General features: G+C 37.4%; 1 protein-coding gene across 1 annotated transcript in view; it reads left to right on the top strand.

Annotated features, from left to right (window-relative positions):
* Window positions 1-17234, top strand: part of PDE11A (phosphodiesterase 11A) — a 747671-nt gene that overhangs the window by 574679 nt on the left and 155758 nt on the right. The window contains exons 11-12 of the mRNA XM_006866701.1: window positions 8245-8391; window positions 8640-8747. Coding sequence (XP_006866763.1) covers window positions 8245-8391; window positions 8640-8747 — 255 coding nt within the window. The remainder of the gene's footprint in view (window positions 1-8244; window positions 8392-8639; window positions 8748-17234) is intronic.

Below are 17234 nucleotides of genomic sequence, written 5' to 3'. Positions count from 1 at the left end.
TGGTCACCTGGTTGTAATGTCACATCCTGAGCGCCTCAGAGACAGTCTGTTCGTGTTCTTATCTACAATAGATCCTTCTTGCTTCTGAAAGCCCAGCATGCATATGCAGTGCACTGCTGCCACCAATCTTAGTTTGGAGAGGAAATTCCTTTGGCCTTTATGCCCTATAAAAGCTCACCTCATGGAGATAAAACTTTGGAAATTCATCATGGCACCTGTGATTTCCCTCACCCTAGTGATGTATGTTGTCAGTCTGGTTGTTATTCCTGATTTAGACTTAATAAAGATAGGGTCTCTTCCCTCACACTACAATAATGTAAACTGCTATAATAGTGCCTGGCATGTATTTGTTGCTGCTGTTGTTAAGTGTTGCCGAGTAGGTTCTGACTCATAGTGACCCTGCTTAGGATTTCCAAGTCTGTAAATCCTTGAGGGAACAGAAAGCCTTATCTTTCTCCAAGGAGCACTTGTAAGCTCGAACTTGAGGTTAGCAGTCCAGTGCCTACCCTTCAAAGCCACAACACTCCCGATGTATTAAGTGCTATCAAAGTATTGGTAAAAACAAAGAACTTTACTGTGGCTTCCATGGCCTAGGCTCCAGTCTCCAGTAATTCCAGAATCCTAAGTTTCCCTGACTTCAGCTTTTGCTCAGAGGTGTGACGCTGTAGGATAAGCACTGAGCTGTTATCCGCAAGGTTGGTGGTTCGACCCTATACAGGGCCACTATGAGTCAGAACTGACTTGGCGGCACTTAACAGCAACAACAACATCGGTAAGTAAGAGGTGGAATTCTATGGCAACAGGTCCATTTTCCTTTGAATTTCTAGGGCTACATCATCCACTGCGTTGTTTCTTCCTATTTTCTGAGCATCACAAAATGTAATATTCATGTCTCCAGAGATCTAAGATTGTATTTTAACATTTTATGGCCTCTTTGTAAAGCCACCTTTTCAATTTTAGAGGAGGCAGTTTTATGACTCCTTTTGATAACCACTTAACTATTAAGATTCAAACAAAGAAAAGGAATGGTCAAAGGATATCAGGTACTCCCAGCCAGCTAGAATCCCACTTCTTGAACATTATTCAAATTAACTCCAGGACTCATAATTCTGTGTTTTCATTTATTGCTGCCATAAAGTAAATTGTTCTTTTATCCAAATATTATTTCCTGGCTATTAATTCAGTAGTTGTTTTGGATTGTGGCACTCCTCTTTGATTTAGGGATATGGCACTTTATAAATATTTGAAAGTTGAAGACTGACACTTGGAGAAATTGACTTTGATTTGTTTTGTTAATATTCTATGACAAGAGTAATTATTGAGTCCTGGTGTGGTGTGGCGCTCTAGGATAAGCACTGGCCTGTTAGCCACAAGATCAGTAGTTCAACCCTGTCAGCTGTTCCTCAGAAACCCTATACAGGGCTCTGAGGCAGAATTGACTCAATGGCACTGCACAACAACATCATAATAATTACAGGTTTGGAAGATACTTTCCTATTTTCTTAATAACTGGTGAAAAGAAGCACAAAAGAACAGCATAGATCACTACAACAGTGAATTTGACAATGAGGCTCTTCCCAAGGCTCTCCCAGACTAGACCTCTGTGCACACTTACCTCCCCAGGACACACAGGACTCTTAACTCTTTTTAGTTTTCTCCATAAACAGTTCTTGAACCCTGGAATGTGTAAATGAAAACTACCCACACTACTTAAAATAGTTGAAAACAGTCATTCCTGAAAGGCTTGGGGCTTTTTCTGCATCTACAAATGCCAGCAAGGGTTTACGACAGGGCTCGAGTGAGCTATAGACTGGTATGATTTAACCATGGATCAATCAACCTATTAGAGGGAAAAAGGCAAGGTCAGTAAGGATGGGTCTTAGTGAACCAGAGATCATCCTACATTTTCCAGCCTAATGTTCTTATTTTCTTTCCATTAACATTTCATAATGAAAAAATGCCTATATTCCTTAATTTTAAAGATATTTGGTAAATTTAGTGCCTTTGAAAGGTCGAGGATTTATAATGGCATCAGTGAGCACACTATTAATTATCTGCAAGACAGGAGCACGTGGATAGTTCATTGCCATTTCCATCACCATTTCTGCACCTTGTCTTCAAGGTGGACTAAAAGAAGGTTCATTTTCCTTTGCCAGTTCAGAACTGAACTTCTCTCCTGAAACCAAAGATTTGTGTCTTTTGGGAAAGGGCTCCTACCCTCATGGGAATTGGTCTTGGAAAAGATTACATAGATCTTGTCAAGAATTTAGTATTTCCCATATACAAAGCCCTGAAACCTATTCTGGAAAGAGTTGTGGTGCTTCACAAAGGAAAACAATCTTGGTTGGCATCTGCCTCTAAGATTGTTACAGCCTAAGGTCATCAGTTCAAACTCACCAGCCGCTCTTCAGAAACCCTGTATAGAATCACTATGAGTTGGAACCCACTCAGTGGCATTTCACAACAACAACAACTGTGTGGGAAGTCAAGGTCCACACAGTGAACACACAGGCACAGAGCAAGAGCAAGAGATCTATATAGTTGCAGCCAGGCCCATGTACATATGGAAACAAAGGGACTCATTACCAAATGTTGGCTTGCCTTTGAGTTTTCCAAGCTGATTTGTTAAGGCATCAGTTAATGAAAATAATTGCAATGATTTTGGGGTAAAGATGGTAGATCAGATCAGATGCACTCATTTTATTTTGTTCTTTTCCCCAAGTCCCACTAAAACACCAAAAGAATTTTTTTTTTTTCAAGGCATAAACTCTCAAAAAAAAAAAAAGAGAGAGAGAGAAAGAGAAAAGATGCAAAGATGTGCACTGGCAAAATTCTGGAAGCTAGAAAGCAGAGTATTAAGTAATTTGGCAAAGCCAAACAAGCCAAAATAAGCTAGCAATGGGAAAAGTTGAGAGGCAAGCAGATTTATACCACAGACTCCTAACCCCAATAGCTCAAAAACTGACTTGGGAATGAAAGTGAGACTATCAATAGGAAAACGGAGAGTCAAGGAAGCCGTTGGAATCCTGGCATGCTGTTGCAGAATAACGCACTGGACCACAAGGTCACTTTTGAACAACAAGGTCAATGATTCAAACCCACCAACCCTAAACATCAGAAGCCCTATACAGGGTTACTGTGGGTCGGAACTGACTCAAAGGCACTTAACAACAATAGGAAGCAGTTAGATCATTCAGGTCTTTTCTTGCAATCTTCTATTACACAGAGTCTACAAGTTATCTCTGAGGAGGATATACTAGAGTGTCTCTGGGTTTGTTTTAGGGGAGAAAAGAGACCCCCATCTTCAAAGATATAAATATTATACAAATTATTTTAGTCAAATAAAGTAAACACAAGACAAAGACAAACATGGATCACCTGGGTGAGGGAAATAAATCATAGATGTCATGGTGAGTTTCCAAAGTTCTGTCTCCATGTGATGACCTTATATAGGGCACAGGGAACCAAGCAATCTTTTCCCACAACGACGATGGACAGCAGCAGCCAGTCATCACATACGCATGCCAGGCTTACAGAAAGCAGGGTGGGAAAGTTTACAGCCTGAAGTTCTTGGGGCATGACGTCACAACCAGGCCACCATTAATGGATATGTCTAGGAATGCCACTGGGAACGAAGTGACTCCAGAACCCACTTTTAAATCTACCGTTTCTAACTCTGGCAGTTCAGCTGTGAGAGGTGTATGAGGTTCTCGGGGAAAAATGGCATCTGATCACTTTAACCTAGGCACAAGATAGAATTCAACTCTGCCTTGTTGGAGTCCTTCATGGGCAAAAAAACCCTGTGGATTTCATGCTCTACAGCAGATGAAAGTACAGGGGAGTTGAATGAAGAGTTACATACCAGTGCTAAGATCCTCCTCTCACCTTCTTTTGCCTTGTTGTTGTTAAATGCTGTTAAGTCTGTTCCATCTCACAACAACCCTGTATAGGGTTTCTGAGGAGCAGCTGGTGATTTTGAAGTGCCAACATTGCAGTTCAAACTGACGTTTATCATACAGCGCCACCTCAGGACTTAAGCTTCAGATAAAAGATTCTCCTGTGGGGCATTTGAGTAGCTGAAGAGCATTTGGCATTTGATGACTTCTTCAAAGAAACAGGTCAGCCAGACTCCACTACAGAAGAGCCCCTCAGAGCTTTTAGTAGATGCTATTAGAGTCCCCACATATAAACAGGAGCAGACAACAAATATGACTAGATAGGAGAGAAATCTGTAACACAGAAGACAAGAGACTAAGACAGTGTGAAGGGACTGAATTAAATGTCATGTAGAACTGTCATTAACATCTTCAAAGAGGTAAGCGAGGATAATAGCATCCATAAAATAAATCACATGTTATTAAAAATAACTTTTACCTAATTAATTCACTTTTTTAACTTATTATTGTGATTTGCATGAAAGTTTACAGAGCAGATCATCAGTTTTGCATTCAACAAATCATATGATTGCAATGATTTGCTTCATCTCAGTGATTGCAATCCCCTCCATGTAACAACAGTTACCCCATCCTGTGTTGCCATTCTGCCTTCTTTCCAAACCCTTCTGGATTCTGTCCTTAGGTAACTACTGCCCTTTAGATCTTGAACGGTTGACCATTTGGTGTGCATGCCTCACTCGTGTTGTTGTCCCTCTATACACTTAACTATCTATATTCCTATCTATTGTTTGACTGAAAATTGAGCCATAGTGGGGAATTCAGTTTCCAGACCTGAAGGGTGATTGAGGGCCATAATCTAGGCTCCCTCCAATTTCTTTCTTACCAGTAAGTCTGGTTTTCATTTTGATTTTTTAAAATATTTAATTCATATTCAGACAAGAAAAGAAATCTTAGAAATGAAAATTGTATACTAGAAGTTGAAATCCCCAAAATAAGAAAAGAGGATATAATCTAAAAAATAGAAAAGAAATGGAAATGACCATCAAGGGAGAAGAGCATGAGAGGAATGTGGGACCGTATCCAGAGAAGCAGTGACACCAGAGATGGAGGCAGAGATCAGGACATAGAGAGCTAGAGCAGCTGAGGACTCCAGACTCATGGAAAGAGAAAGGATGTGTACTGGCAGCCAGGAGGCAGGCTTACAGAATATGCCCTTGGGTTGTTTAAATGATTATATATTCCTGAGTGTTTTTGTGCACATTCCCCCCCAAAAAAGAAACATACGGACTGCAATCATTGCAATGAAACAATGAGTGTAAAACCAATGTTCACCCATGTAAACTATCACTCAATTCACAATAAAAACTTTTTTTTTTTTAAAGAAAAAATGGAAATGAAAAACAGAAGGAAAAAGAAAAAGGGTGTAAAGATCAGATCATGGGAATTTCAGAAAAATAAAAAAAGGGAAAGAAGACATTAGAATTTTTAAAGTTTTCTAGAATTAAAGGACATGACTTTCCAGACTAAAAGGTTCACAAAGTACCTCAGATTTGTGATGAAAATAAGCATACACACCTAGACAAATTTTCACGACATTTCAGAATTCTCACAGCAGAAAGAATCTTACAAACATTGTAGGGAAGATGAAATGATCAGGACTCAAAATAGCTCCTATCTTCCAAAAAGTAATACCAAAAGCTGGAAGACACCTAACAATGCCTTCAAAATTCAAATGGAATGATTTCCAACCAAGAAATTATTTCTAACCATATCTAGACCAATTACCAATCAAATATGACAATAATAATATAAAGACCATTTCAAACATGCAAAGTCTCAAAAAGCGTTTCTGTACCACACACCTTTTCTTTGGAAGCTCTTGGAGGATGTGTCTCACCAAAATGAGGGGGGAAATCAAGAAAGGTGTGGGACAGGAGGCACAAACGAGAGATGAAGACATTCCCAGAATTATGATCTGGGAAACATCCTAGTCTGATAGTCACATATCAGACATGAAAGAACAGTACAGATGGGGAAACTTCAGTAATTCCAGGGGAGATTTCTTGAAGATGAAATTGCTGTAGATGTTACTTTAAGAGGAGACTTAGATAAATGGCGTAAAGTTTGAGGGTTAATTTAGTTATAAACACATAGAAAACTAAGCAGATATTAATTAGAACAGTTATTAGCTCCAGAGAATACAAAATGCTGTCAAGGAAAAGAAAAATATTCACAGAAAATTGTGTGACTTAGCTGTGAATATGTTACATCATTGTAATAATGTAAACTATATTCAAAGTCATTATATAATTATACTGATGTGTGAGAAGAGTTGGTGTATGAGACAGAAGAGATTGGCAGACGCAGCTTAATCATCAGCTTTAATGGTGAAAGTCAATGCATAATTCTTTAAACAAAATAAGCAAGAAATAAAATGACAAACAAATACAAAAGAACTCTAAAAGAATGAAAAGTGGTTATCTCTGAGTGAGGGAACTTTTTGATATCAGATTTCTGCTTGTATGTGGTGACGTGTAGCTAGCCTTGTAAAACTAGTTTACTCTTAAAACTATGTACTTGTATAACTTTGATTTAAAATATTTTTGAAGTAAAAACTTAAAAGCAAACAAACACTAACGTGCTTAGCTTGGGCTCAGGAGCAATGAGTAAGCACACGCACATGTCCATACACACATAATTTCTGCTTGAATTTCAAAGTCTTGTTTTTAATATAATGGAGCTGGTATAATATAAGTGGCCTGTTAATATATTAAAATGATTTACTAAAAAGATAAGTTGATTGATTTTTTTAATGAGAAAAAAATCATCTTCATATAGAAGATAAATTATTCTGTTTGTTGTTGTTAGGTGCCATCAAGTTGGTACCAAGTCATAGCGACCTTACGCACAGCAGAACGAAACACTGCCCGATCCTGGGCCAACCTGAATACTGTTGCCACGTTTGAGTCCATCAATGCTGCCACTTGGCCAATCCATCTCATTAGGGGTCTTCCTCTTTTTCTCTGACCCTCCACCTTACCAAACATTCTGTAGTTTACATATTTTCTCATTGTGCTTTCATACTGTGGAGAATAACCAGTGTTCTGATTTTTGCCTAAAGACATAAACTCCTGTGGAGGAAGATAACATTGGGAAGGAAGAATTGATTATGTGGTTTCAGGACAGCTTTGAGTGACCAGAGTTGGATTTAATTGCTCAGTTAAAGTAGTCCCAGGGTATAAATTACTCCCTGGGTAATTTATATCCAGTGAATAGACTAGGAATATGAATCCAGAATGGCCCGTGATCACCTGAAAACATAAAAATGACTTTTTACCAAGAGTGACCTGAAAAAATGATAGATCCAATCAAATCAACATAAAAGGATTTCACAGACTTTTTTCTTCTCTTTGTTTATGTGGGATAATGGATTGACAGCTGCCTAACATGGCTGTTTTGATATCCCTGCATATGTATGATGAATATTTTAATTAAGTTGTCATGTTTATACAGAATGAACAAAATATCAAAATACCTATCCCCACTGCCATCAAATCAATTACAACTCATAGCAGCCCTGATAGAATTCCCAACGCTTTTAGTCTTTACAGGTGCAGACTACCACATCCTTCTCCCACAGAGGGGTTGGTGGGTTCAAACCATTGACCTTCCTGTTAGCAGTCATGTTCTTTAACCACGGCACCACCATAGCCCCTTTATATAGAATGAAGTTAAACGATATTGCAAAATTTGTTCCTTAAATGAAGCATAGGTTATGCTAACCTTTCAAATATCTCTACTTCATTAATATTTTTTTTTCATCAGAAATGGGTTGTCTGATCCCTTCCATCCTTGTGAATATACAGAAAGAACACATGTGCAACAAAGCACATGTACAGCAACAGAGTTTAAAGATACATAAAACAAGACAAAATGGTGTGGTGTATTCCCTCTCCTTCTGAATAGCAGCAATTAAAATTCACAGCTGCTGGCTGCCCAGATGTTTCTTGCATTTAGTGTTCTATCATATGCATCAACATATATTGTGTAATGGAGTTGTAGTGAGCTAGACAGCTCAGTATTCTAAATTCTGTAGAACAAATTCAATGTGTATATTTTATCTTCAGATTAGCTTCCCTGCTTTTCTTCCCCCAGCCCTTCATTTGCTTGGGGCATTTGCAGTTGAGAAACAAAAGACATTTACAGCTTAGAATTTAGCTGTATCAGGGTGTAAGTGCAGGTCAGACCTGATTTATGTGGCACTTCTGATAAGCAGGGGAGGGGAGCAAGATGTGGGGTTTGGGAAAGCTAGTGAACTTGACTTGACTTATGTCTTCTGCTTTTGCAGGCAGCCAACATCCCTCTGGTGTCAGAACTTGCCATTGATGACATACATTTTGATGACTTTTCTCTTGACGTTGATGCCATGATCACAGCTGCTCTCCGGATGTTCATGGAGCTGGGGATGGTACAGAAATTTAAAATTGACTATGAGGTAAGATGTTTGTCTTGAGTCAGACAATGAGTTAGTCACTTTGAGCCTCCAATCTCCCAAATACAAAATGGGAATGATAATACTGTCCCTGGGCACCTTACAGGATGACTGGGATTATCCTGTAAAATGTTGTGTTGTGGAAGGACTGATCATTGAAGGTGGCTACTCAGGTGTAAGCTTACGTGTTGATAATAGTCCACTGGAGACACATACACTGCCATGACACAACCTCTCCCCTCTCATTGCAGACACTGTGTAGGTGGCTTTTGACAGTGAGGAAAAACTATCGCATGGTCCTGTACCACAACTGGAGACATGCCTTCAATGTATGCCAACTGATGTTCGCCATGCTCACAGTAAGTGTGTTCAGTGATTACGGATCCATGGGCCTTCCCCTTCATGCTTCCATTTCTCTGACAATTGCCGTGTGATCTGTGTGACATGAGAACGTACTTGCCCTGGTTACGAGAGTGTACATGTCTAAGCTTTAAAGGTGTAAAATTACTGACACATTGAAGTAGGAATAGCCTTGGAATGATGGCTCAAGCCTCTTTACAATAGTTTATCTCAGGAAACTGGTTCTTTCACAGAAGAAATGCTTGGGATATCAGAGTAAGCTTTTTGCAAAGGCAGTGAGCATGAGGAGCAGAACAAAGAGAGCACTGGATAAGAATCTCTAGGCTGGTGGAAAGCCCAGGTATGGAGGTGTCAACATTATCCACAGGAACACAGAAATCTGAGAGCATGCTTAGCTGCCTACAGAGGACAAAGGAAAGAAAGTGGGCAAGAGTGAGTGTTCTCAGGGTTAGGGGCCCACAAGCCTTAAAATCTTTGCCCTAGGGGTTGTAACTCAGTGAAGGTCATTGATGTGTTTTATTGAGGGAGCTAGGGCAGTCTGCCAGGGATAAGCTTTGGAATTCAATCTAAAAGCAACTGTTTTGGCAAAGATTAAAGCAAAATCTTCTACTTACCCTTCTTTACTGGCAAAAATAAGCCTTGCTTTGACCCTATTTCCACTTAAACTATTAAGATATCATAAACTAAAATGCTTTCTGACTTAAAAATATGTTGGCTTTATGGGATCATGTGTGTGTGTGTAAGCTTCAAAAAGTTCAAAAAAAATTCTATTGCCATTTAACTCCATTTTTCCACAAACTCTTTGAAGTTCCCTCATACATATATTTCATACATTATGTTTTGGATTCCAAAACATAAATCCAAATACCTTGCATTGTTTGCACTCAGATTAAAGTTTAACTTCATACAGGTAACTCCAAGTGACAAACATTTTCCTTTGGTCTAACTAAATGAACCTATTCTGTTCCTTCCCCATGAAATACTCTGCACTGTGCTCTGCCTATTAAAATTTTACTTATCTTTTAAAGCATTGATCTAATACCAGTTATTCCATGAAGTCTTCTTCTTTCTCCCCAAGCATCAATAATTACTTATTTCTCTGCACTGTAGCTAATATAACACATCTATCTTTCTGCTATATATTTTAAATTACAAAACTCTTATTCTCCTATAGGAAAAGCTGCTTAAGTTAAGAGATAAATTCTTATTCTTTCAAGAACATTCACTTATTTATTCAACAACAGTTTCTGAAGGAGTCCTGGTGTGGCATTGTGGGTTAATGTACCAGACTGCAAAGCTGTTTGAACTGCAAGATTGGCAGTTCGAGCTCACCAGTCACTCCTTGGAAACCCTACACAGAGTCGCTATGGGTTGGAACTGACTCAACGGCACTTAACAACAACAACAATTTCTAAAGGACCTTATCAGCACCTTGTGCTCTATTGTAAAGTTGGTAGGCTTTTTAATAAACACAGATTGGATTGATTGGAATCTAATGTACATATAGTATAAGAAGATGGAACAAAAAGTTCTGCTCTCTTATGCTTGGAGACTTTTTGTGTGGGGTGGAGGGAAGTATAGGGAGCATGTCTTTAACTGCTTAAGGAGGAGGCCAACTGACCTGGAAGAATCAGACTATCTCAGTCCTTGGTAACATGCACTATCAAAGTATTCATCCTGTCAAGGGGAAGAGGATGCTGGTGTGAGCTGCCTGCAAGACTTCATTGTTAGAGTGTGAATATTGGTCCAAGAAAACAATGAGCTAGTTTCATTTTGTTTTTCCATATCAGATCTCAGTCGACAAGGAATCATTTTCTGTGTGCATAGTTCATGTCTGACCCAGAGAAGCTGTTCAATACAGAAATCATTTTGAAGAACCTGTTAGCTTATTGTGAATTTCCAAAATAAGTTAAGCAGGAACCTTACTCAGCAAAGGAAAAAAGGAATGGCTAAGGCATTGTGAGTTAGAGATGTCAAGGACAGAGATAAATTTTTATGACAAGCCTTAAAACAGTTGGACTGGAGAAAGCTTGGCAAGGACAGAGGGGTAGAAGTGGACACTCAGGAGAAGAATGAAATACATATTCAGTTTTCTTCAGTGAATGTTTTTATGATATGGATAATCTTGATCCTTCTCAACAAGTTGAAGAAACTAGAACTCAAAGACAATGTCATCACCATGGGGAGAGTCATACTGTCAGAATATTTCAAAGGTAGGGTTGTTTTGCAAGTCTGCTCATCAGCCTTGAAGAGTGTCTCTGTGGGAGCACATCGGGAATTTGTTTTTGTATTCTTTCTTGTGCAAAAAGATGAGAAATAGCTGTTAAAGTTCTCTACATTACTGAGGGGAGGGAGACTACAAAATCAAAACATGGCTTTGGAAAGAATACATTGGTGACTATTATTTTTTTTCCCTCACATTGGATTAAAGAACCACATCTGGAAAGAATATTATTTTGTGCTCATTAAATTTGTGCTGAACTTGAAGAAGGAAGGGCACAATAAGTTTAAAATGTCACCTTAATATCTTTTCCAACTTATAGGCAATCTGGTTAATCAGAACTTTCTAAGAAAATAATTACAGAAATAACAAAATTACTTGATCAGTGAAGAGGAAAATGAGTATAATTTACTCATCAGTTTTAATTTCTAAAATATGGTCTATGGCAAAATGATAACCTACTTATTACTATGAATGGACATTTATTGTTCCCAGTGCTTCTGAAAACTATCTGGTATTTCACTGTTTCATTTTGTTTTTGTCAGTGATACTCATATTCCATTTCTATGTGTTGATTTGAAATCCAAATTTTCTATGATTCTGAAGAAGAAAAATATAAATAATGGTATAAACCACTGACTAGAGCCTGGGTCCGAAAGCAAAGAAAGCATAGCGCTTATGTACCGAATTTTCCTCTAGATGGCGTTCCAAGGCAAAGTTTCTCCTGCAGTTGCCTTAAAAAGGGGAAAAATGGCGAGGGGCGGGAGGGTGCGAACAACTTACAAACCTTTCCTGAAAGTGTTTCTTTTCTTCAAGAACAAGAGATACTGAGGCATCCATATGCCATGCAGGAAAGATTAAAAAAAAAAAAAAAAAAAAACTTAAAAGTAAAGTCAATCTGCCTGAGAAGATGAGACGGTCCCTTGCTATCAGGGTGGATCTTGTTTTCTAATTGACAGTGCTAATGTCAAAATGAATAATGTCCGTGCGACCTTAAATCAGTGGTTGGGTATTTCCCAAAGCCCATTGTCTCTCTCTAGTAATGGAAAATGCATAATTGTGTATCACTAATGGGCAAAAATTTTGACACCATGTACAACAGGACAAGAAAATTATGGATCTACACACCAGCTTCCTACCCATTAACCCTAAAATCAGTTTAAACATGAAAAGCAAATATACTGGCTTGGAACTGTGTTTGGTGAAAGTGTGCAAGTGTATGCCTAAGTAATAAAGCAGTTTTTGTTCCTTTAGAAATTAAATAAAAACAAAAACCCTTTGTAAGATAAGCAATTTGAAATGAAGTGGTGGGAATTTAGTTTACTGGGAACTCTATTAATCCCTCTGATCTGAAATTTCAAATTAGCAAAATGAACATTTCAATAATTACTCTTTGTCTTAAAAGAGTTATTTAGGAAGCTAAAATATACCAAATGCTTTTAATTCCTTCGATAAATACAGTGTGCAGTACCAGTTACTATTTGTAGTTAAAAAGGAATAAAATCCTGACAATGAATGATAATTATAGGGCTGTGGAATAAATATTCCATCAAGCACACACACAGTGAAAGATGATAAGCAAATTGTTTACATTCACAGTGCACACCAGACACAGGAAGTGGCTGTGTTTTGTTTGTATTCTATAAAGTAAAAGGCAAATAGAGGTGCCAAGGTTGCAAAGACATTTTTTGGTTTTATAAATGATGTAGGAGCTCTGACAGATTTTTCCAAGAGGGGGTGGGGAAGATTTCCTTAAGAGTCAGAATTCTTTACTGTCCCATAAATGTACTCATTAGCACTTTGGGGCATGCCCTGCATCCTGTAGGGGCTCAGGAACAATGAATTGAATGAGTGAATTTATTTTAGGGTAATATTATTCAGGGAACCATGTTGCTCAGTGTCCAGTTTTTAAAATAACAACAACTATAAAATGATGAACATCTATCACTGCTAGAAATCTTGTTCTTTCTTCATCTCACACTAAGGTTCAGTGAAGGTTCATATAGAATATTATGATCTTGCAGAATTCACTGGATATGAAAAGAGAAGAGCACATGATCACATTAAAATTTATGGTAGTGCTGGCAGCAGGGCGCTAGTGGGAAATTGCAGTTAAACACTAATAATAACCAAGTATCACAGCAAACACATTGATACCCCCTGACATTTACTGGGGGCTTCTTAAATCTTCAGTGTGGAGGTAGCATGTTTAAGTCCTTATTTGTGTTGTCAACAAAGTTATTTTCAGAGATAAGCCAAGTCACTTTACTGATAATTCAAAGGAAAGAGCAAAAGAGAATTTAGGGAGAAAATTCATGCTGTTAGCTAGTGTGAAGATAATGCGCTCTCTGCTCTCTGCAGTTTTCAGGAAAAGCTTTGATTCCTGCAAGAGGAATCTCAGAAACACAATTGGAGTTCCCCACCCCTGTAAGAAAGACAGGGCAATTAAATTTGTAAATAAAATATTTCACTTAATAAGCAGAATCCTAATCTCAATAAAAAGAAAGTTTATTCCTTTGTATATGTAACTTTAGATGGTACAAAGAGATCTAGATACTTTGTTCTTTAACAGACTGGCTATAAAAAGGCATAAACCATAAAACCATAATCTTATCAATAATCATCAAACATCATTTTTGCATTGCCTTTCTTTATCAATATGCATGTATAAATATGTGTATAGTTATACGTATAACTATAAATATATGTTTATGTATAAAGATATATAATATAAACATTTAGAAATAATTGTAGATATCGTCGTGTTTAAAGTAAAAAGTAGTATTATCATCAAAATGTGGGAAATTTGCACACTAGAAAAACCAATTCTTTAATCTTCATGTAGGTATATTTTGATTTCTAGAGTAACTTTTAAAAGATGGCAAATTTTAGTTTAGGAAAGAAGTGATTTTTAATGTTTTTGCAGAACTATCAGCACTGTGTACTATAAATTAACTGTGGAGCTAATAAATTTCAATGCCATGTTTAAATTACATTTAAGACTGCTGCCTTTTAATCACTTAAGAAGGTTCCTATTTTTATTCTCTCTGGATACTTTTCCGAGTCCCAATTAGGCACTCCATGCTTCTAGCTGACATTTCCTTTATCCACATTTATTTTATAAAAGAAGAAAGTCAAAACCGTACGTAATTAAGAACCTGGAGGGCTAATCACCAAACATACAATTGAGCAGAGAATAATCCAATCCATTTTCTCACACAGGAGAGTAACCTCCATAACTCACTTTAAGCTCTGCCACTCATGAGTTATGCGTCATTCCCTTCCTAGTGAAAATAAATTCTCCCGCACCATCAGCCCAGAGCTGGATATTTTTCTGAGCACATGTAAATTGTAAAAGTGTCTGAATGTAATTATGTCCAGTGTTACCGGACAGTACAAGCTCTGGCTCATGGACTCAGGCTTGTAAGGACATGCATGTGGTTTCAGGGCTGTGGCTGCCTCCTTACAATACAGAATTATTATTATTATTATTATTAAGCTGAATTTATTCTTGATATTTTTATGATGTTGGTAAACTGCTTAATCTGTCACGTTGTGTTTTATGATGTCAGCCAAATCCTTCAGGTCAGGGAGACCCAGCGGCAGAGCCAGGACCGTTTATCACAGCTTCCATTTTCCATTTTCCAGGGTTTATGACTGGGTTGGTAGTGGCACTTTCTTAAGACTGAAACCTGGCACTGAATTGTGTTAGGTTGGGAACTTTAAATGTTTTGATTTTTTTGAATCTCATGTTTAATTTTGGTCCAATAGTGATTAATAAAAATTAGAGTATGCTTTGAAGAGACTCCATATTCTTGAAATTCACATACCTGGCCTTTGGTGATGCTTTGAGAGCTGTCTTTCTGCACAATTAAGGTGGACCATAATCTGTTTCACTTTCTTTGCTCACAAATCACATTATTATTATTATTATTATTATTAAGCTGAATTTATTCTTGAATATATAGATATTTGATTCACAAGTGATTTCTCAAAAATAAAGTATAAACTCCTAAAAATGGACAGAATATGCTGTCCTTAGCCTTAAAAAAAAAAAATCCCGTAAGACACACATATTCTAATGTTAAAAAAGAAGCCCTTTAACATCTACTATTTAAATATATCCAATGTTGGACAATGAAGCTAAGCAAAAAATTTTGTTGTTGTTTTTTGAGATGCAGTTTGCATGTCACATGTTGAGTGTATTATGTAAATTCAAGTATAAACTTCAATTTCCTTAAGTCTTATAAATGTATATACTTGAAAATTTTCTTATGATGTTTGTATATCTTTTTGTATATTTCATCAAAATATAATGGCAGATTGATTTTTGCTTGACCTCATCAGAACTACTTGAGAATGAAATAAAGAGTGTGGACAGATGCCAGGGAATTGCTTTGAAATACTCTAGCAAACAAACAAAACAGTGCATGTGCATGGCAGGAGATAGATAGAAAAAGCCTGGCCAACCATGGGTCCTTCTAAAGCAAAGTGATAATTATGTGGAGGTTCATTATTGTGTTCTCTATGTGTGTACCTGTTTTAACTTCCCAAAATAAAGAGACTTTTGGGGGTTTTTTTTGTGTTTTTTTTTTTTTTCTATTATGGTGAAAATAAGGTTAAAAACAGAGAGAGACTTGGTAGTGATTAAAAATAATTAATAAAATAAGATCAATCCAATTATTCATGCATCAAACATATACTCTGTGTATTCAATTGTACCAGAAAAACCATTACGTTTTGCTGCCTTGTCTTCCTGAGACATGCAAAGACAAGTATTTGCAATATTATCTGAGGTTGTGTGTCAACATATGCCCAAAACATTACATAGTTTTGCTGATTTTATTATAAATGCCTTTTCAGAAACTTCTGCATGTAAAATAATGCCATTTACATGTAGACATAGTATCTTCCCAACTCTGGCCTTGGTAAACAAATGGCCACTATAGATTGACATCAATATTTTATTAATGCCAAATCGATATTTGGCCATATTCATTTTTAGAAGAAAGAGTGGTGGAAGAAAGAGAAACAAATTTAATCCAAGCTATCCTGTCCCGCTACTGTTGATACCTAGACAAAACACAATTGGTTTTTGTTGTACTGTGTGTTCTAGTTGAAGAGCCATTGAAACATGTTTATGCTGAATGCTGGTGCCCAAACAGCTGGAACAGTCTAGTCACTAGACCTTAAAATGGGGCTACTGTGCCCCCTTTTCAGTTCGGTAGACCCAAATAATGGCAGAAAAGTTACTGTAAGTGTCAAATGTGTTTAAACATTAAATCTAGATGCTAGTGTTTCTTCTGGGAATGTGGTGGCTCTGTAGGATAAGCACTGGACTGAGAATCAGAAGGTCAGTGGTTTGAACCCACCAGCTGCTCATTGGGAGAAAGATGAGGTTTTCTGGTCCCACAAAGATTTTCAGCCTCAGAAACTCTATACAGGATCACTATGAGTCAGAACCGATTCAACAGCACTTAACAACAACTATAATTTGTAGGGTTTTTTGTTTTTTCTTTCATTAAAGAATTAGTGTTGAATACATGGTCTTCTCCCTTTGATACTTTCATCACACACTACTTTCATTTGGTTGACAAAGATAGGTTCCTTTAGAAATAAAGAAGACAGGATAGCGACAAATAGTGTAGGTACTACTTGTGAGCAGTTCTGGTAAGCAAGCCCCTTCCACCATAAAGCTTGAGAAAGTGCTCTGCTTAAAAGCATTGCTTTGGAGGCATATTAAACCATTTCACACCTATAAGCCTGCCCGTGGAATTCATAAGTTGAAAAGTTGCCATTCCGTTTTGAAACAACAACAAAAAAAATGTAACCAAAGCATGATATGCTTGTTCTGAATGCAGGTGGGGCCCAAACATGTGCAGTATTCATTTCCTGAGGCTGACCGTCTCTCACTGTGCAGGTTGGTGCCAGGTGGGACTGGACGCCGTGTGCAGCACGGGCCAGCCTTGTGCCTGTCTACAGCACTCTCCACCTCCATGCCGAGAGCACAGTGAATGTGTAATAAATATCTGTAGAATGAATAGATGAAGGAAGAGAAACTTTTCAAGATGTCAGTATTTTATTCTAATATAAAACAATTTGATGAAGTGTGGATATATTTTCTAAATAAAAAACAACGTATGAAGACACATACTAGGGGACTTCAAAAAGTTCATGGAAAAATTTCACTATATTTTAATTACATTTTTCATGAACTTTTTCAAGTCCTTATGCACGTAAGTATATATATATATGTATGTTGTTG

This window comes from Chrysochloris asiatica, unplaced genomic scaffold (assembly GCF_000296735.1).
Source record: "Chrysochloris asiatica unplaced genomic scaffold, ChrAsi1.0 scaffold00094, whole genome shotgun sequence".
Lineage (NCBI taxonomy): Eukaryota > Metazoa > Chordata > Mammalia > Afrosoricida > Chrysochloridae > Chrysochloris > Chrysochloris asiatica.
The sequence above is the reverse complement of the archived record's forward strand: the minus strand, read 5'-3'. Positions and strand labels throughout refer to the sequence as shown.